Raw genomic sequence first — 22,044 nt, forward strand, 5'->3', positions numbered from 1 at the left:
ACATCGTTCTCAATGGTGAAAAACTGAAACCATTTCCACTAAGATCAGAAACAAGACAAGGTTGCCCACTCTTACTACTATTATTCAACATAGTTTTGGAAGTTTTAGCCACAGCAATCAGAGAAGAAAAAGAAATAAAAGGAATCCAAATCGGAAAAGAAGAAGTAAAGCTTTCACTGTTTGCAGATGACATGATACTATACATAGAGAATCCTAAAGATGCTTCCAGAAAACTACTAGAGCTAATCAATGAATTTGGTAAAGTAGCAGGATACAAAATTAATGCACAGAAATCTCTTGCATTCCTATACACTAATGATGAAAAATCTGAAAGTGAAATTAAGGAAACACTCCCATTAACCACTGCAACCAAAAGAATAAAATATCTAGGAATAAACCTACCTAAGGAGACAAAAGACCTGTATGCAGAAAATTACAAGACACTGATGAAAGAAATTAAAGGTGATATAAATAGACAGAGAGATATACCATGTTCTTGGATTGGAAGAATCAACATTGTGAAAATGAGTATACAAACCCAAAGCAATCTACAGACTCAATGCAATTCCTATCAAACTACCACTGGAATTTTTCACAGAACTAGAACAAAAATTTTCACGATTTGTATGGAAACACAAAAGACCCTGAATAGCCAAAGCAATCTTGAGAACGAAAAACGGAGCTGGAGGAATCAGGCTCCCAGACTTCAGACCATACTACAAAGCTATAGTCATCAAGAAAATATGGTACAGGCACAAAAACAGAAATATAGATCAATGGAACAGGATACAAAGCCCAGAGATAAATCCACACACATATGGTTACCTTATCTTTGATAAAGGAGGCAACAATATACAATGGAGAAAAGACAGCCTCTTCAATAAGTGGTGCTGGGAAAACTGGACAGCTACATGTAAAAGAATGAAATTTGAACACTCCCTAACACCATACACAAAAATAAACTCAAAATGGATTCAAGACCTAAATGTAAGGCCAGACACTATCAAACTCTTAGAGGAAGACATAGGCAAAACACTCTATGACATAAATCACAGCAAGATCCTTTTTGACCCACTTACTAGAGAAATGGAAATAAAAACAAAAATAAACAAATGGGACCAAGGAAACTTAAAAACTTCTGCACAGCAAGGGAAACCATAAACAAGACAAAAAGACAAGCCTCAGAATGGGAGAAAATATTTGCAAATGAAGCAACTGACAGAGGATTAATCTCCAAAATTTATAAGCATCTCATGCAGCTCAATATCAAAAAAACAAACAACCTAATCCAAAATGGGCTGAAGACCTAAATAGACATTTCTCCAAAGAAGATATGCAGATTGCCAACAAACACATGAAAGGATGCTCAACATCATTAATCGTTAGAGAAATGCAAATCAAAATTACAATGAGATATCATCTCACATTGGTCAGAATGGCCACCATCAAAAAATCTACAAACAATAAATGTTGGAGAGGGTGTGGAGGAAAGGGAACCCTCTTGCAGTGTTGGTGGGAATGTAAATTGATACAGCCACTATGGAGAACAGTATGGAGATTCCTTAAAAAACTAAAAATAGAACTACCATACGACCCAGCAATCCCACTATTGGGCATATACCCTGAGAAAACTGTAATTCAAAAAGAGTCGTATACCACAATGTTCATTGCAGCTCTATTTACAATAGCTAGGACATGGAAGCAACCTAAGTGTCCATCAACAGATGAATGGATAAAGAAGATATGGCACATATATACAATGGACTATTACTCAGCCATAAAAAGAAATGAAATTGAGTTATTTGTAGTGAGGTGGAGGGACCTAGAGTCTGTCATACAGAGTGAAATAAGTCAGAAAGAGAAAAACAAACACCATATACTAACGCATATATATGGAATCTAAAAAACAAACAAAAAAATGGTCATGTAGAACCTAGGGGCAAGATGGGAATAAAGATGCAGACCTACTAGAGAATGGACTTGAGGATATGGGGAGGGGGAAGGATAAGATGGGACAAAGTGAGAGAGTGGCATGGACATATCTACACTACCAAATGTAGAACAGATAGTAGGAAGCAGCTGCATAGCACAGGGAGATCAGCTCTGTGCTTTGTGACCACCTAGAGAGGTGGGATAGGGAGGGTGGGAGGGAGGGAGATGCAAGAGGGAAGAGATATGGGGATATATGTATATGTATAACTGATTCACTTTGTTATAAAGCAGAAACTAACACACCATTATAAAGTAATTATGCTCCCATAAAGATGTTAAAAAAGATAAAAAGTTACCTATTGATTTATAACCATCACACAGTGGCCTCTTCTCATATGGCTCTTAGGGGTGTTAACCTTTCCAACACTAGTTCAGGCTAGCTGCACAGGAGGACAGATTACCCCAACCTGAGTTGACTCACCTCAATGGTGAGTTTCCCCATTCAACTCCAATTCCAGGGAAGAAGTTTTAACACACAGAACACCAACTTATATAACTCAATTTCCAGACACCCTTATAACCATCCTCCTTAGCCTCAGGCTTTTAGCATTTGGTCTCCATTACACATCCTACAACCACAGCTGGCCCCCAAGACACTGGCTTTTATTTGACATTATTTACATGGAGTTAGGCATCCTTGAATCCTACATGCAAATGTAATGCACATAACATATAATTAGGTCATATCAACTTTAGTGGGGAAATATGATAACTTTTTATACTCCTGCTGTAAATGATAACCCAATCATCCTGATCAAGAGGACACCTAATGAAGAATGACTGAGTCTTTGCTAATCACCTCAGATAAGTCTCCGTTTCTCGCATGAATTTTGGCCATGCTTTCCAGCCAGGTCCTCCGTAGCTCGGGGGTGCTTGCGTAGGAGTTTGCCAGGCTGTACTGGAGATCCACCAGCATCTCGGGATCCTTCTCATGCTCCTTCATCTGAGCCGTGGCCATTAAAACAGTCCTTATACGTTTAGTCAGATCTTTCACCTCTGCTGGGAAATTGCTGTTCTTTGGAAAACAGAGAGCCTGGGTCATTATCTGTTTAGAACTCACAAATTAACTCACTTCAAGTTATGTTTTTAGCTATGGCTTGGCATCAAAGTCTAGTGCATTCTAAATATTGTTCACAAATATGTATATTCTTTATGGACAAATTCTATGTATTGTGATTGTGGCTGTACACATTTGAAGATGAATTGTAGTCGATTCCATTTTGTCTCCTAGCCTATGTTCTTCTAGTAATAGCATCCCGACATCCTCTAGCATCCTCTCTGGCTCTAGTTCACATGATTTGAATGGGTCTACTTCATTCCCAGGCACCAGGGGTGACACATGATATGGGCCTGGCCAATCAATCATATTCTTTTATACTCCAGGTCACAGTGATTGGCTTAGGGATGGGCATATGAAACAAGGTTGGATCAAAGAGACTCAGTCCTGGGACTTTAATTAGCACTATAGAACAAGGTGCTTTTCCCACCCATAGAATACTACCACTGTCCTCAGAATTTCTGAGAGAGTAAGCTCATGGGGAGAGCCTACCTGTAAACGAAGTAAAGGAAGAAGAAAACTGAACTGAGAGACAAAGAGAGAGGTAAAAATAGAGGCAGTAGTGGAAGGGGATCTGAAAACATTATTTTAATCCCTGGGTTCAGCCATGCCTGACACCAGGCTCTATCCCTGAACTTTTCAATATTATAACTGAAGGACAAGTCTCCAGAAAGGTTTTTTTTTTTAAATTATTTATTTTATTTATTTATTCTTGGCTGCGTTGGGTCTTCGTTGCTGTGTGCGGGCTTTCTCTGGTTGCAGTGAGCGGGGGCTGCTCTTCGTTGCGGTGCACGGACTTCTCATTGCGTGGCTTCTCTTGTTGCAGAGCATGGGCTCTAGATGCATGCACTTCCGTAGTTGTGGCTCATGGGCTCTAGAGTGGATGCTCAGTAGTTGTGGCGCACGGGCTTAGCTGCTCCGCGGCATGTGGGATCTTCCTGGACTAGGGCTCAAACCCGTGTCCCCTGCACTGGCAGGCGGATTCCTAACCACTGTGCCACCAGGGAAACCCCTCCAGAAAGTTTTAAAAGAGATAAAATGAATTTGACCAAGAATGGGATTATGAGAGAAACACTGTATTTCTTGGTATCTGATATTTGTGGTTAGTTTTCTTGTTAAGTATCATTCAACCCCATATCTTGGAAATTCCACTTAACTGAGTATGTGCTGAAAGTGTAAGAGCTGATTATCCATTCAAGCAAGCGGACTCAATATACGTACTCAAAGGGTAAATAAACAAAATACAGAATTTGTATTTTTTATGATTTTGGTATCTCGCGAAAAGAATCCAGTTTAGTTCATTCCCAATTCTTTAAAAAAGTCTACAAAGCATTTCTTACTTTCATTTGCTTGTCTCCATTAGCAAAATTATTGGTAATTGCAAGGGAATGTTGAAACCGAGAGCCTCCAATCCCAGCATCAGCTATTAACTGGCTTACGGCCTTGATAAGCTGAAAGAGAAAAGGAAAACGGAACCTCAAAAGCAAGTAACTCCGAAATACTAGTTGTAAAGAAATCCACTGAGTTGGATGAATGTACCATTAATTTCTCCCTGTAGGCCCAATGAATGTGCTCAGAATCTGGTGGGATTTGGCATCCTAGAAACAATCATGGTCCCTGAGTTGTGTACTCTATGATTCTATTCCCTGGCAGAAGAAAGGAAAAGTACAGGTGGAGTTATGGGTTTTGCTGATTTCTGCCCAGCTGCACTCTTTCTATGAGTCGGAACTCAGTGTGATGGGCATCTTTAAGGAGGAATCTGATGGAAGAGTTGGGAACTGGTTGCCCTGGAAACAGCAGACTTTTATCAATGCTGAAACAAATGAGTGGTTTTAACAACAACATTAATGGAAATCGGCAGTACTTACTTGTAAGTGGGACCGGACAATTGACTTTTGCTTGTTAAATTCAAAATTCTTCCTCATAAAAAAGTATAGAAGTGCTGACGCTTCCGTCTGAGTTGACCGTGACCTGTGGTTGCAGCATTTTAGGACTTCATAGCAGAATGATCCACACAGGTCGGCAGGCCCTTGGAAGAACGCTGAAGGAAACTGCGGAAACAGAAGTGCTGGTGAAGTGAGCAGATTCCTTCATTTTGCTCTGTTCATTCTCAAATTTTAAAATCCCTTAGAATAAAATCTTTCTTTCTTTTTTTCTTAACCTAGACTTTTTCTCCCATTTGCAGGTGGAAGAGGATATAATCTTATTTACTGAAGTCTATGTTAGTATTTTTTTTTTCCTAGAAATAATCATTCTCCACGTTGTAAGTATCCCTTGCATCAGTAACGGATGACTACCCAAAGCAATGGAATGAGAGCTCTGAAAAAGTTTCTATTCACCCAACACTGTAAAACCACCAGGGTCCTCAAAGGTGGACTCTCCTGTATCTAATGCAGAACCTTTGACTTGGCAGGAACGGACATCACAGTTGATGGTGTATATTTTACCTAACTCTCTGCCACAAACACTGAGAACCCAAAGAATTGATGGCCAGGTGCTAATTTTACTCCCTTTTGATATCCAGCAGATAGGCTGCCAAGGTTGTGAACTTATTTTGAGACCATGAATCAAATAGTTTAATAAAACCAAATAAATCGTCTAATAAAACCAAATAAATCAAATAGAAGAAAACAAACTTTCTTCCCTCGATACTGAGAGATGTAAGAATTGATATGTGTGTATTGTCAGCAATAAACACTTCACTGAGCTTTTCTTGGAACCTGGAGGACCCTTACCTTGCATACAAATAGCCTCAAAGAGGCAAATACGTGCTTCAGTGCTGTGGCTGATTGGTTGACTTGAAAAAAGAGCATGTAGGTATCAAAGACCCTTTTCATCATTGAATTTTGACATTCAGATTGTTGGAGTTGTCTCTGGAAATTTAACACAGCAGTTATTTAGGATGAGTGAAAGGATACCTTTATTCTTTCAAAAAATATCTACTCTGGTCCTACTATGCGATAGGCACAATTCTGGGTGTGGAAATAAAGTGCTGAATAAGCTCTATGTTCCCAATGAAACTTACATATAGCAGTGATTGATAATATATAGAATAATATATGATGGAAAGTAATTGCTTTGGGGGATAAGATTACTTTATATAGGGTGGTTAAGACCTCCCTAATGGATGAATTGACATGTGAGCTGAAAACGTCAGCCATGGGCAGATCTGGGAGGATTGTCCAAGGAAGGAAAAACACTTGGTACCAGGGACTTGAGATGGAATGGAGCTTATGAGTTCAAGCAGAGAAAAAAGAGAAAAAAGAAAAAAAGAGAAAAAAGAGCAGAGTAGCCTAAGCGTGGTTAGTGGGGCAGGGTCGGGAGAGAGGTAGCAGATGTGGTCACAGACAGGTGGGTCCTCAAAGGCACTGATAGAGCCTGTAAGAGGTATGAGATTTGATTGACATTTCCATCGAGCAATAAAGGATTAAAATGTGGATTTTGTTTTTTCGACTGCCATGCTGACATTTTACTTGAAAATAAGACTTCCTTGCTATAATCATTCTGTTTGGTGCAGACTATTCAACCGACCCAACTTTCTCTAATTTAACCCTTAACATTTGAAAGCTCATTAGGTTGAGCTAATGTTTTTAATAACTTCATTGAGGTATAACTGACATAATTTCTATAGTTCATATTTTATAAAAGTTTATATTTTATATTCTATTGTATGGATATGTTTCAATACTACTATTTTAAAAAATCCATGCACCTGTTGATGTACTTTTGGGTTGTTTCCAGTGTTTAATTATTAAAAAAACAAAGCTATGAATATTGATGTACAAAGCTTTGTGTGAACAAATGCTTTTATTTTTCCTGGGTAAATTCCTAGTATTGGAATGGCTGGTCACATGAGAGATTATGTTGAACCTTCATTCCAGCATATGTTTTTTCAAGGTGTTTGTATCATTTTGTATTCCCACCATCAGTGAATGAGAGTTCCAGTTTCTCCATATACTTGCCAAAACTTGGTATGGTCAGTCTTTTTAAACTGCAGCCATTCTAATGGTAGGTGGTGGAATCACTTCACCAAAGATATAGAGATGGTAAGTAAGCACACAAAAAGATGCTCAACATTATCACTCTGTTTTCTCTAGCTGTTGTATCTGTTTATCTGTTGTATCTAGCTGTGCTTTGTCTCTCCCTTTGATACTGAAAAAGTAGAGTTACATTCTCTCTCAGCCCAACTTGCCTGACAGTAAAGCAAGAGAAACAAGGAAGAAAGATTGTCTGTTACTGGACAATAAGGAAATATGTCTGTGTGTATATCAATTGAGCATTTGCCAACTTCTGATAAATTCTGAATCTCTTCTTCAACATGCTTTCCACTCACACTTAGGTTGATTTATGTAAGGTTAATACATTTCATTAAATGTCATAAAAACCTTAAAAACATATTCTTGAATTAGCATGACTTTTCCAACTTTCGTTTTATCATATTACAGAAGAAGTTACAGTCACACTCACGTGGTGGACCTGAGTGAAGAGGGCTAGCAGGTCTAGAATAGTCAGGCAAACCTCTGTAGCAATATTGGCCTCTGTGTCCACGTGGTGCACGATGTCTATTTCATTGGAGTTGCCTACAAAATAAAGTAGAAAATGCATAAATGTCTGAGACAAATCTTTGTACCCTATAAAGAACTTTTTTCTATTACAACATAGTCAATGTTTACTGGTGTTTTGATGAGTAATTTTATTAAATCAAAGTGCTTTCATTTGTTCAATCTCTTTATCAGCTGAAGCAAAAACAGAGACAGAGTTTTTAGTGGGTGCTATAGACTGAATGTTTGTGTCCCCACAAATTCATATGTCAAAGCCCTTATTCACAATATGGCGGAGTCTTTGAGAGGTAATTAGGTTATGAGAATGGAGCCCTCATGAATGGGATTAGTGCCCTTATAAAAAGAGACACCAGAGAGATCATCTCTCTCTCTCTCTGTCACGTGAGGACACAGCAAGAAGTTGGCCATCTGCAAACGTGGTTCTTACCAGACATCAAATCTGCTGGTGTCTTGATCTTGGATCTCTCATCCTCTAAAACTATGAGAAATAAATGTTTGTTGTTTAAGCTACATAGTCTGTGGTATTGTGTTGTAGCAGCTCGAACTGATTAAGACTGTGTGGGTGCCCTTTTAATTTGTCAGCTATAGAGTTTCCAAAGGACCAGAGTAGTCTGTTCTCCATTATTTCTCACTACTTTTCCATTGATTCAGCTATTGGTAGAGTCATATTTCCTCCATAATCAGTCTGGGTCAAGTTTTATGATCCCAGATTAATAGACCAAACGAAGAGTCTAGTGGATGATCTGCATTAATGGCCTCGTCAGAAAAGGATTAAATGTGTTTATAGGTTAAGGCAAATACCTTCAAACAGCTAACTGTGGTCACCTGTCCATAATCAAGAACACTTACATGATACAAAAACACTGGATCCCTTTTTCTCCTCATTCACACCTGGAATGTGTGCAACACTGGATTCGAGATGGCACACTTGCTGCTTCTAGGACATGGACAACTTTCTCCTCTTCCCAAAGAGTGGACAATAATCCGGTTGAGAGAGGCCACCCTAACCCCTCACAATGCCAAGTCACCTGGTTCCAGAGGAGCTACAGTGAGCATACTATATTGAGAGTTTTACTTTTCCCCTTTCTCCTCATAAGGACACTACTTTTTTTTAGATGCTTCCAGCTGATTCTCTCCTCCCAGAAATGTTCCTCAGGCTACAGCAAGCCTGAAAACCAGTGGTCTCAGGGGCACAGCAACATTCCTTACATTTCTGAAACATAATGCATTTTATGTCCTGCACACATCTAGAGAAAAATGATAACCATCTTGTTGCTATTATTTCTGGTATACTTACTGGTCATGGTATTGTCTAACATCTGTAGGAGTTTAGGGTTAGAAAGTGCATTTTTGCCTCGAATTATCGGTAAAGTTTGTGATCTGTGCTGTTTCTGTCCTTCATGACTGGAAGTGGTGTGCATCCTGAAAATGAAATGACAAAAATGCTTAAAGTCATAGGGATATGATAACCAAATTTTCATTCAAATTCTCTTGATTGAGTCAAATGTTGAAAAAATTTCTGAATAGAGACTTTTTATTAAAAATATTAATTATAGGTGACATGATGAGAGGAACTTTTAAAAGTACGTTTGGACAAATTTTATTTAAGCCAAAAAAGGGTTCAGAATGATAACAGATACTAAAGGATACCAGACAAATAATAGATGCTGAATTACATTCTGCACAAACATATTCATTATTATTTAATGAAATCATGGGATTCCATGCATGTTCAGGTGGTCATTGGTTGATCAGAAAGGCATAGTGGTAGACATTAAAAAAGTACAATATTATATAGCTCAATTGTATCAATTATTTTTAGGAGGTAAAATGTAAAAAAGTAAAATCTAGTCTAAAACAACCCTTTGTCTCCTACTTCTTTGCATTTGGAAATTCTTACAGGATTTGTCTTTGCATTGGTGTCAGGCCCACAGCAGGGCTGACATATGATCCTTGTGGGGGAGAGAGCTGAGGTCGCTTCTGGGCTGCTGCTTTCCCAGAGCAGGGACAATGGCCAGGGCTCTTATTCAATACCCCTTGGCACTTCTAACTGGGGGAATGAGGAAGTAGGAATATTTCCTGTTCCCGACTTTCATTTAAGCTATCTGATGGCCAAGGTCATAGAAAATTTCTTTGAGGAAAGCAGGCAATAGGAGATACTGAAGAGTCAAGACTGAAAAAGAAACAACTTTTTCTCTTTGTCTTACTTCTCAAGGCTTATTCGATTCTGGCTAAATCAAATGCTCTGGATGGATTGGGACCCTAGAGATCTAACTTTGGCTTTCAGTAGGCAGGAGAGTCTGGGTCATTTCTGTAGCTACAAGGAATAATGGGTTTGGGGCTGTATGGTTTGGGGCTGTATGGCTTGGACCTTTGGGACTGGATTATTTCCAGGTTTTGAGTCTCCTTCAGTCTGTAACTCCTGGAGGAAAAGCCATGGCTTCTGGGAGGGGAGTCGTGGGAATGACCAGGACCTGTCCAGATGGTTTAGGGAGGGGCCTAAAGTCTAACCCACCAGACGTCTCCAAAACTGCAGTGACCTCAGGTGGGCTACGACTGTCATTAAAGTAATTGTTTATAGTCCTTTACTCAACTGCCATTTATTTTCTCATAAGGGGGCCATTTCAAGGGGTCCCCATGGATAAACAGGCAAAATTTATTTTATTGTTTATTAGCTATATACTACATTCATATTTCTTTCTAAAGCTCTTTCTAAAATATAGCCATTTTCATATTATACATTATTATGATACTCCTGGGGAGAATAAATCAAACTGGAGAAAATTTTAGCAAAGAATTCTGATTTACTAGACCCAGAGGAGCTTTAAGGCAGGATTTTAGGGCAAATGTTTCCTGTAGGGTAGGTTAATGAAGGGTGACCCTAGGCTTTATATACTATTCTAATGACTAAAAAATCTAAAATGAGCTTATGGGGCCAGCTATGCTTCCTATTGCCTATGACCCTTTAAAAAACACATTAAGCTCTAAGAATACTGATAAATTATTACACTTACTAAGAGGAAAGGCGAGATATGACCTCACATTTTACTTTGTCACTAGATTAGCAAACATTATAATAGGCATTTATTGGAATTATGTCTTTTCAGGTTCAATTAAATTAAGATACTCATTGACCCTATACAAGGCATTGTACGCTAGGTGCACATAAATAAGGCAAATCCTTGCTTCTAGGTTTTCACAAGCTAGTGGGGCAGATAGGGATGTACCGACAAAGTTTCTTCAGAGAAACATACAGAGTTACTTGAGATCTGTTTTTGGTTTGAGATATATATATACACAGACACACACGCACACACACATGCACATGTGTGTGTGCATCCACAGCCCATATATATACACATATGTACACACACACGCACGTGTGTGCACCCACAGCCTATATATACACGTATGTACACATGCACATGTGTGTGCATATGTGTGTATCCACAGCCTATATATACACGTATGTACACACACATGCACATGTGTGTGCATATGTGTGTATCCACAGCCTATATATATATATATATATATATATACACACACACACACACGTATGTACACACACACACACACACTCACAGCATAATTTTAAATATCAAGCAAATGTGACAGTACCATTGCGGCAAGAGGCCGGAAGTCTGGCAGGATGGATTAGATCCTTTGAGAGTTCCATTGTTTTGGGTGGACTGTACGAATTTAAACGCAGCAGCAATTTTTCTGCAAGGAAAACTGAAGTTTTAATACGAGCTCAGTGTTTGTAATTGATATATGAATTAAAAAAAGGCAACTGACAAAGCGATTACTGAACAATGAAATACTCCACATGCTATGAAAAATAAAATCACATTTTCCTCTGGAAATGGGAAATTGCGGGTTTAGGGAAGATGCCAGGGGCACTGCTGTCACTCATGAGAAAAGGATGACAGCACAGTTTTCTAGATTAATTGCTTTTTTTAGTTTATTGGAAGTATTTTCTTAAATAGGTATCTTTCAAGTTATATTCATATAAAGATGGATAAATTAGTTGAGAAGTTACATGAAACGTGGTTTCCTTTCAGAAATGTGTTTTGTGCTTTTTCCCTGGACAGCTTTAACTGTTCCTAGATCTACTATGGCTATAGGGTAATCATTAAACTTCTATGACTAATGTGAGGTCAACCTTAAAATCCTTATTTGCATTTTAAGATTTCTAACATAAATCTCTAAGTCTAACCTGATCCATTAATAATGTCATAAGTTTTTTCAAAATATCAGACTAACCTTTTGGAATTTAAAATTATTACCTTATTATGTTACGTTTTCCTAGGTATCTGAAATTTTGAAGACAAACACTAGAAAGGAAAAAAATGTCACATTCTAATTATTCACGCCTTTTTATTTATACAAAGTGTTCATCCAAGTATATTAAAAGAAAAATATTGTTTTCTTTAAATAGTTTATGCATTATTACTGATCGATCATTCACCATATGGTACCTAGAATGAAAAATGGTATACTAAAGTATTTTGAAGGTTCTAGAAAAAAGCGTTATGTAATCAACTCTAAAACTTACTCCAAGATGCTGAAGAAGTCGGACACCTCTGGACTGGGCGCTCTTTGCCAGTAGGCAATCAGAGTCTCTGAAAGGAAACACCGAGTAGCATGAGACTCTTTGAAATTCAAAGTTTTTTTCTTTTTTTTAAATTTAAAGAACTCTCTTTACCCTCTGAAATTGTTTTCATAATGTGAAGAAAGCACATAAGAAGACTCCTGGTTTCTGCTTGATCTAACTTGTCAAACCGAAGAGTTGAGCCTATCAAAGACAAGGGTCTTGGGATCTAGGAATGAAGAACCAATTAGGATTGAGTAAGAATAGGAGATTGCTGACTGGTAATATGCTCGGTAAGTTTGGGAGGGAAGCTGCACCTTTTCACAGTTGTCAGTCTTCTCACTGCTCTTCTCACTGGTACTTGGGTTGGAGTCAAGACTTGCTAACGAAGCTCTGGAATCAGCATGGTTTACTGTAGAAATAGCTATTGATGAAAATGCTGTAAACACAAGCCACAGCACACAGATGGTAATGAGATGCGTGGGCACACAACACAAAAAGCTAAAATGATGAACCAAAAAGATGCCGATCATTCAGGTGGTAGCAGTATTGTGAAAAGCTGACATAATAGAGTCTGGGATTGGCATGAAAGATATGCAACTTTAAAAATATTAATATAACAGCCATGCCAGCATTAAGGATTTAGGAAAACGTAGACCATTTTAACTGGAAATAAATCTTTTTCCTTTGATGTCTTAAAAAGCTTTTTAAAGAAAGTTTCTGTTTTAAAATGCATAATAAAAGTTCCTAATGATGCTTTGGGGGAAGAAGCTTTCAATTTTTGACAGTTTATAAGAAATTAAGATGACATTTCCAAAATAGTTCTTAAAAATAATCTTTGAAGTTGAAGGGCTATTATACTTTAAAAGGCCGTATGCAATGAAAACTTCAAGATTGTCTCCAGAATGAAACAATTTGATAACATCGGAGAAGACTGCTCCTCGATCCAAGTAAAAATGAACACTAAGTAGAAGAGGAAGTTGCTGGACGGCATGCAAAGAAATATGTAACAAGACTCTTCCGCTACATAAATGCAGTATACTTTGTCACATAGGTTAGGTGTAATGAATTATGGAGTGGGTAAAAAGCACAGTGATATACAACGTAAACACGGATGAGAGTTAAACACAACTGTCTGGAAGGTTTGAAGTACCTGCTATGGAATTTAAAACATCTTTAGAAAACGACGTGTCCGCAGAGTTTGCATATTTCATAGCTGACTGGGTGTGGACTCCTCCATTGGTGCTGAGGTCATCTCTAGACCCCTGTATTCAAAGCGCAGAAGAAATTAGTGGGAATCATCGTATTTCAGCATTGCAAACCCACATATGCCTTCTTCGTTACACTTTCCATTAGGTGATACGCGATTTGATCTTTTATATTTCAGCAAAATCTTCTGCCAAACTAGGCAATGAGAATTAATATAGTTAAACCATACTCTTAGTCACAGTTTAATTTCTTACGTGATTTAAAAATTTTTTAACAATGTAGTAGAAACTATCTTTTAGATATAGACTAAATGGCTGGAATGGTTATTGATAAATTCACTGATTTGAAAAAATTTTAATTGAGGTATAGTTGATGTACAATATTATATAAGTTACAGGTGTACAATATAGGGATTCACAATTTGTAAAGGTTATACTCTATTTACAGTTATTATAAAATATTGGCTGTATTCACTATGTTGTATAATATATTCTTATAGTTTATTTTACACATAATAGTTTGTACCTCTTAATCCCCTACCCCTCACCCCCCTTCCCTCTCCCCACTGGTAGTCACTAGTTTGTTCTATATATATGTGAGTCTGCTTCTTTTTTTTGTCATATTCACTAGTTTGTTGTATTTTTTAGATTCTACCTATAAGCGATATCATAAATTCATATATATCATTATCATGGATTATTTTATGTATATTACTATTATTTAAAACTAGATTTTAGGTACTTATTATAGGCCAGTATCTATGATGAATGTTCTCTATTCCACAATTTAATCCTCCTAAGAACCTTGTGATACAGGTATTCTCTTCCATTTCATAAATGAGGAAACAGAGGCTTAAAGAAGTTGGATAACTTATCTAAGGTCACATAGATAGTAACTGATACTATTGGGATTTGAACAAGGTCTAAAAAAAAAATACCAAAGACATAGCTCCTAACTTCTAGATGGTAACATCTTGCCTAGTACTGGATTCAGCAGTGCGTCAACTCATCTGGGAGTTGAACACAGTCAAAGGATCTCAAGAGGGTTGTTGTGAAGTCACTAGGCTGGCTCAGTGGAGGAGGGGTGACAAAACAGGCCACTCCTGGGCTGTGACTACAAATAAGGCACGTGGCTCTACTGACACCAGATGGGCCTAAACCTGATGCAGAAAGCTGGTGGGGAAAGGTGTACACTGAGGATGGGGTCATGAATGCAACAGAGGAACCTGGTACAAACTGGAGAGAACTGGAAGGTGATGCAGAGAACAGAGGGCAATGAAAACAAAATGCTGAAAAGATGGACAAGTGGAAGGCGTCAGTGACCAATCTGGAACAAATGACACAATGTAAATGTCTCAAAACACCTAGCAAGAAGTGCTGTTTAATCCTTAGTTTGGTCACAGTTAGGGGAAAATAGTTATCTATGGCAAAAATATAAAAAAGGCAAATTCTTTATTAAGATAGACACTTGGAATATTCTGCAGACTTACCTGATTCGATGTATTGATGGTAAAAGGATACAGGTCCTTCAGGTAAATCCTTGGCATATTGTCCAGAAGCATGCCATAGAGGGGCATGTATAAACTTGCTATCTGGGCCTGCTTCTCCTAGGTGAAAAAGTAGTCAAAAGAAATGATTCACGTAAAAATCAATAGACTTGTAGGTTTGATATGCATTTAATGCAGTGAACCATTAAATGGTGTTTAGGGAAGGGAGAGAGGAAGACCACTTACTGGTTCTCTGTATCGATCATCAAATGAATGCTTAGCCATTAGATTTTTTAGGACAGCTAAAGCCAAGTGCCTGATATCTTGGTCTTCTTGCAGAGCAAAGCCAACTTCTCGGAGCAGAATTCCGATTAAGAAGTGTTTGCGGCAAAACTCATTTGTGACTGAATATTCAGGCATATCTTTGTGAGGAAGGTAAAGAGATCATGTTATTGAAAATCAACTGATCACTTGATAATCAAGAGAGATTTAGTAAACAACTATCAACCCCTCTCACTACTAGGAGGGATTCAGTAATACAGAGATGAAAAATGTGAAGAGGTGCATTCAGCAAGTATTCTGTTTATACTAATCCAAATAGTACTCGGTGTCAAATGTCAAATTCCATAAAAGTGGCATGTCTACAATAGTACCGGAGTTGAAAGGAGAAAAGCTTATATTCTGCCTGGAGGAATCAGGAGATGTGACCGGAGGGAATATGTTGAGATGGACCTTTGAGGTTGCTCAAGGTTGAAGATGCAAAGAGTCCGGGGGGCGGGGGCGGGGGGCAGTTGGAGGCAGTGGGTGGAGGAGAGGAGGTTGGGAGAAGGGAGAGGGTTTCAGTGGCACAGACTTCTGAAAGCACAGTTATGTGGGGAGCACAGGTATGGAGGAGACCAGTAAGCACAGCAGCCAAAAGAGGAGTGGGGAGAATTAAGACTGAAGAGATACACTGGGACTGGATGATGGACAAAATCAAGTACAAATTCCTAAGCTGGTGTCTAGGTCCCTGAACCATTGGCACGTAATTCTATAGGAAATGTTAAGTGACTGACAGCTTTGAGATCAGTGGCCCAATCGGACCTATGCTTTATTGAGCCATTAATATGATAGGCTATAAATGGGAATTAGACTGTAGGGAGATGTGGGGTGAGGGCTACCATCCAGGAGGCTGGAGGAACAGGGAAGTGGGGATGGTGAGAAGGCCTCTGGACCTGGGGTAGCAAGACCCAAGTAGTAGCAGTAAAATCACCAGGACACGTGAGCTGCAGGACGTAAAAGAGCAAAGAGAGAGGAAAACCAAAGGGGGCTGCACCCTTTTGAGTCTGAACTATAGAGAAAAGAGTGTTAAAATCTCAAGTAATAGTGCATTTATTGAGAATGGGCCAATGTGCTTCCTAAATGTATAGCAGGACTAGCGTCCAACCTATAGAACAGGTATTGTGTGCCAGCCCTCGGCTAAGCGCTTCGCAAGCGTTATCTCCGTTACTCCTTATAGCTACCCGTTAGGAAGAATGAACTATTAGAATACTCCAGGTCATAACTGACCAGGAGCAAAGTAAACACACTGATTTTTTAAAAATACTGCCGGGGGCAAAAGTACGGGGAATGTGGAAGTTCAGGAAGCTAAGATCAAAGGGCTTAGTTTAAATAAATCTTTCCATGAACTACTGAGTAATAGTGAGGGGCCAGAAAGAGAACCAAGCTTTCCGATTCCCAATCTATGGCTAGAAAAAAAATTGCCAGGACTATTTGAAGTTATAAACTGGTCTGGGGTAAAAATAAACTTATATGATTCTAAGAATCTCAAATCCTGAGAGAATGGTTTGAACTGGGGTGTGGTTTATTGATAGAAATATCATATAGTTTCATTGAGCAAGCGTGTTATTACATGCGATTGGGAATTTTATTTATGAGGCACTCTAAGGAAATTTCAGATGCTTTGGGAAATTAAAACAATTCCAACTTCCCCAAGTTGGGGAAGCATTTAATTATCTGTGACAAGAGAAAAGCTCAATCAACTTTTTGACTCTTTTGATTAGATGATATTAAACATATGGCTATTTATTAGCATCTGGAATTTCCAGTTGGAAATCTGAAGTATCTATACTCATCATTATCAAATTATGATGTGGTTACTGATGCTGAGACAGTGTAATATAAAATATCATTATTTACCTGATGCATGTAACTCTTGTATTGATTCTGAAGGTGTCAAAGGATCTGGAGTTATTAAAAATAAACAAAAAATTCAGATATATACATACTCAGATACACACTGTATTCATTAACTATGTGTAATTTATACTGAAAAATTAAAGTACACTGTCCTAAAATATGAGTGAGTCCCTTCAGTAAAGCTTTGTTTTTCAAGACAAGTACCTTAGGTTGTTTACTTCTTTCCTTAAAAATGAATGCCATAAACAGAATGATTTTAATTCTTAGCCTTCTTCTTGGACACCTTTTTGTTCTATCAGAAATCTGCTTGCTACAAAACATATTTTTATGTTCACTGTTGATAATATCATATCTACACAGAGACTGTCAGGCCTTTTTCCGAGCTACTGATAAGTAGTAAACAACCAGAATCCAAATGACAAAAACAGGTTTGATCCTCTTGAGTGTCGTAACCAGCCTGCCTAATGCAGTAATATCTTGGCACTAGTTCATAAACATAAAACAAAACAAAAAGCAAAAAATGTTACAGTCCAAAATAACTTTTCCACCCTTTATTCTATGAAGGCATTTAGATAAATGTATTTCATAAATTGGAAAAAGAATGGAATAATGTATACAGCTTGTATTTAAGATTGACATGACAAAACTTTTATAGGCTTGATAATGTACGTTACTTTCTCTTTCCTTCCAAAATATTGGTGTGAGCTATAATACATATGAAGAGGCTCTTTACCATCTTAGTTTCTGCTTTCCACGAATATCAAAACTGTGCCTTGTAATTTACTCATGCTTAGAAGTATTTAACTAATCAATTTATTTATTTTATTGAGGTATAATTGACATATAACATTATATTCGTTTCTAGTGCACCACATGATTTGATATATGTACACCTTACAAAGTAGAAGTAAAGTATTTTAAGGTCCTAAATCATTTAAGTATTTTCTATGTAGCTTGATGTTTGATTAGTTTCTGATGTCTAGATGGGTGATGCTTATTTTCTACCATGATCATGCTGATATGTGTGTGTATATACATATTTTAACAAAAGTAAGAAATGAAAATATTGTCTATAGACCATTTATACTATAGTAAGTATAGTAAACAATATGTGAGGCCCCATTTTTACCTGTGCACCCATCTCTGCCTCTTTCTGAGCCAGAGTTATTGAGTATTTACAATGGTGCCCATTTGCCTGCCTTCTTTTCTCCCTTTCAAGGTAACAGTTTTCTTTGTATAAAACTCATTTTGAGGAATTGCATTTTCATGTACACACATTGATAATCTTAAATGAATTTATACTCATAAAGTATAACTTTTCCTCCCTGTAATTTTATGTCTCTCAAAATCAAAGGAAAGTTGTCTTTTGGAGCCAGTATGGTGAAAGACAGTATGGGTCTAGGTTAAAATTCTTTTTTTTTTTTTTTTTGCGGTACGCGGGTCTCTTACTGTTGTGGCCTCTCCCATTGCAGAGCACAGGCTCCGGATGCGCAGGCTCAGCGGCCATGGCTCACGGGCCCAGCCGCTCAGCGGCATGTGGGATCTTCCTGGACCAGGGCACGAACCCGTGTCCCCTGCATCGGCAGGCGGACTCTTAACCACTGCGCCACCAGGGAAGCGCAAGTTTAAAATTCTTTGATTTACAAGCATCAATTTTATGGTTTTCTTGGCCTTCTCATTAATGAAAAAGGAAACATAGACAAAAATTGAGAAATACAGAGCTGTATTCTTTACCACATGCCACCAACTTCTGCCTTTTAACCTGATTACCTGGGTCTAATCCCTCGTGACAACTTCAGACAAAACCAACATTGAAGAAACAGGAAAACAACAACAAACAAACAAAGGCAAAACAAACAAACAAATATATTTGTTCCCGTTGTAGGAACAGACAAAAATTCTGGGAATTATTACCTGGAATGTTTGCTGATCTTATGGGGAGACACAAAGGAATAAAGTGTTCATGCTGACATACTTCTTGGAGGAAATCAAATTTATACTGGCATAAGGTCTGAAAAAGAGGCAAAGAAACGACTATTATTCACACACTAAGAAAGTTAATGGAAAATCTGCACTTGAATCTTACATCTAAAAAGGAGGTGGAGTTACTTTTGTGTGACCACTGGGTCACTGTTAAATTTAAAGGATTTTGTCCCCTCTGAAGTGGTAAATGTAGTCAGGCCCCCTGTTTTTGGAGATTGGACAAGGCCTGTTCAGGAAATGATCCCATCTGCAACCTACATTGAGCTTCTATGAGATACAATCTTACTCAGACCTATTTTTTGCTTCTTTTGGCATGTATGTAACATGTTTATTCTGGGAAAAATAGGTCTTCACCACACGTACAGAGGTTTTCAACTACACTCAGCTCAAAGAACATATCACTCCAATCAACTCCTAAGATCCAGTGCTAAGGAAGACACTGGTGCAGATAATCTAAAATTAGAGTGAATCTCTCTCCATCTGCCATTTATTTATTTATTTATTTTTTTGCGGTACGCCGGCCTCTCACTGTGTGGCCTCTCCCGTTGCGGAGCACAGGCTCCGGACGCACAGGCTCAGCAGCCACGGCTCACGGGCCCAGCCGCTCCGTGGCACGTGGGATCTTCCCGGACCGGGGCACACACCCGCGTCCCCTGCATCGGCAGGTGGACTCCCAACCACTGCGCCACCAGGGAAGCCCCATCTGCCATTTATTTTTGGAGTACGTTATCTAAATCCACCTCTTCCCTGCCCTAGCAAACAGGTCTGTCATTTCAATAATGTTTTGAGTAGGACAGAGATAAACGAAGTGCAGACATGGTCTAAGACAACAACACAATCACATAAGTAGGAACTAATTGCATGTTCATAACCATTCTATTTTCATTGTCGTGCAAACTAAGTAATCAATTTTTAAGACTCAGATTGTGTTCACTGTATTCACTAATATCTGCTAACAAAATAAAATATATTCCATTTGCTCAGATATTTTAGAATCATATTTTATGGCAACTTTAGTCAATAATTTAAAATACTGCCATCTCAAACGAGGGTAGTATCTGACTTAATCCTTTGCGCATCCAAGTGAAACGAAGCATAATTAAATTACATGGTAGTCATTCTTCACTGAGTATGTTCTGTTTGGTTTTTGATAAAATATATAGTTTAAGTTCGCTGGAATTATACCTAAAATGATCTTCTGAAAATGTCATGCATAACTGGAGCACTAATGAAGGATATCCTTCCAAAAATATTTACAGAGAGAACTGGATTCTCAAAATCAAATGACATATTACCATGTAACTCTCCTAGCCTAAGGTAAATCTCCACTGCCAAAAAATAATGTTCAGGCTCCAAGAAGATCATTATTTATTTTTGGCTTTTCTATATTCGTTACTCTTTCCCAATACCTAGATAATTTCCCACTGGGGACTTATCTTCCTCCCAGTGGGTAAAGGTTAATGGGGAACTATTAATTCAGGTGCCCTGTCTTCCCTCCCTAAGAGGCAGGCATGTGACCCGAAGCAGGTTGGTCACATGCTTCCTCTCTGGAATGTAAATCTTAAGCCGAGTATTAAGAAGGAGAAAAGGGTCCCATTTGCTTATTTAGACAGCAGCAGACCCTGGCCACTGGTTCATCCTCTGTGATTACTCTTGTGCCTGGAAGTGCCTTGGTCACTGCTCTTTTCCAAGCTTAGTTCTCCAGCTCTTTCATCAATGCTGTTTACCCCAATATCCTTCCCCAAAATTCCCTTTTGCTCAAATTGGAGTAAGCTTCTGTTGCTGCGAGACAAAAACCTTAACTGATAAACTTTCACGGTCTGGTCCACTTCCAGTCTTATTTCCCTCTAGCATATGCCATACTCATACTCATAGCTCAGTGGTTCTCAAACTTGAGAATGCACAGGAATCACCTGAAAGTCTTGTTGCATTTCTGGGCTCCACCCGTGGTAGCTCTGTTCCGAGATTTCTGGGTTCCACCCGTGGTAGCTCTGTTCCGAGATCACTGGTCTAGGAACCACACTTTGAGAACCGCTGCTCTCTAGACAGTACCGTTCCCTATCTCCCAAAACATAGCCCCTATTTGGGTAGGGTGATCAACTGTCCCATTTTGCCCAAGACTGAAGGTTTCCAGGGAAGTGGGACCTTCAGTGCTAAAACCAAGACAGTTCCGAGTAAACCGGAGGCAGAAGAATTGCAGGTGGAAAGAATCACTCCTTTCACTGCCCACAGGAAATAAAAGTGAAATGTAAACACTCTCATTCCACACTCCTTTTTTGTCCCCCGTGAAGGAAGGACTGGGTAGACTTACTGAGCACGTGAACCGTTTTAAAAGGCTGCCTCTCATTGGTATAGAAATTATTTTTTGATATGGATAATGCATAGGTTATTGTTTTAGACAGATATACAAAGCAAGCACTCCTGTACGTGGTTCTTACCTTGGGATCACCAGAGGAGAACATGCTGATGTAACTGTTAACCGTCTTAAACACAAAACCCCGGTCCATAAACGTAAAGCAGCGCTAAAAAAGTAAAATTCTAAATTCAGACGTTTCTACTTTAAGGATCATTAAAGATGTTAGAAAAGATGATTAAATATATTGAAGTAAAATAACATTTAACTAAATGAGCTGTATAATAAATGTCTTAAAAATCTCTGTAATATGTTTAAGCATTCATCCACATATGGCAACTAATTAAAATACTAGATACAGTACACACACCAGAAAGTTACAAACCCATATTTATCAATTTTATAAAACATCTCTTGGAGCTTTGCAATGAGGCTTTCCTTTTAATATAGAAAGTTTTAGCTTTTACTTGTCTATTTTTAAAAACCACTTAGTTACATTTTATTATTATTTTCTTTCAGTTATTCGATTCCATAATTCCTCAGGTGAAGAAACTTGCTGTGCAACATTGGGTAGGAACAGGGCAGAGACATGTCAGGAAAACCTTTTAAAATCTCACTGGCTGAAAAATA

The 22,044-nt window shown here is 38.3% G+C and overlaps 1 protein-coding gene across 1 annotated transcript in view; it reads right to left on the reverse strand.

Annotated features, from left to right (window-relative positions):
• Nucleotides 1–22,044, reverse strand: part of DOCK10 (dedicator of cytokinesis 10) — a 209,768-nt gene that overhangs the window by 24,721 nt on the left and 163,003 nt on the right. Inside the window, exons 29-45 of the mRNA XM_065880263.1 lie at nucleotides 21,500–21,583; nucleotides 18,993–19,089; nucleotides 17,079–17,123; nucleotides 15,147–15,322; nucleotides 14,904–15,020; nucleotides 13,359–13,470; nucleotides 12,523–12,644; nucleotides 12,320–12,434; nucleotides 12,170–12,236; nucleotides 11,901–11,948; nucleotides 11,233–11,334; nucleotides 8,909–9,033; nucleotides 7,517–7,629; nucleotides 5,785–5,922; nucleotides 4,918–5,100; nucleotides 4,390–4,500; nucleotides 2,792–3,007 (exon numbers count right to left, since the gene is read on the reverse strand). Of these exons, the coding sequence (XP_065736335.1) occupies nucleotides 2,792–3,007; nucleotides 4,390–4,500; nucleotides 4,918–5,100; nucleotides 5,785–5,922; nucleotides 7,517–7,629; nucleotides 8,909–9,033; nucleotides 11,233–11,334; nucleotides 11,901–11,948; nucleotides 12,170–12,236; nucleotides 12,320–12,434; nucleotides 12,523–12,644; nucleotides 13,359–13,470; nucleotides 14,904–15,020; nucleotides 15,147–15,322; nucleotides 17,079–17,123; nucleotides 18,993–19,089; nucleotides 21,500–21,583 (1,971 nt within the window). The remainder of the gene's footprint in view (nucleotides 1–2,791; nucleotides 3,008–4,389; nucleotides 4,501–4,917; nucleotides 5,101–5,784; nucleotides 5,923–7,516; nucleotides 7,630–8,908; nucleotides 9,034–11,232; nucleotides 11,335–11,900; nucleotides 11,949–12,169; nucleotides 12,237–12,319; nucleotides 12,435–12,522; nucleotides 12,645–13,358; nucleotides 13,471–14,903; nucleotides 15,021–15,146; nucleotides 15,323–17,078; nucleotides 17,124–18,992; nucleotides 19,090–21,499; nucleotides 21,584–22,044) is intronic.

This window comes from Phocoena phocoena, chromosome 7 (assembly GCF_963924675.1).
Source record: "Phocoena phocoena chromosome 7, mPhoPho1.1, whole genome shotgun sequence".
In the NCBI taxonomy this organism is placed as follows: domain Eukaryota; kingdom Metazoa; phylum Chordata; class Mammalia; order Artiodactyla; family Phocoenidae; genus Phocoena; species Phocoena phocoena.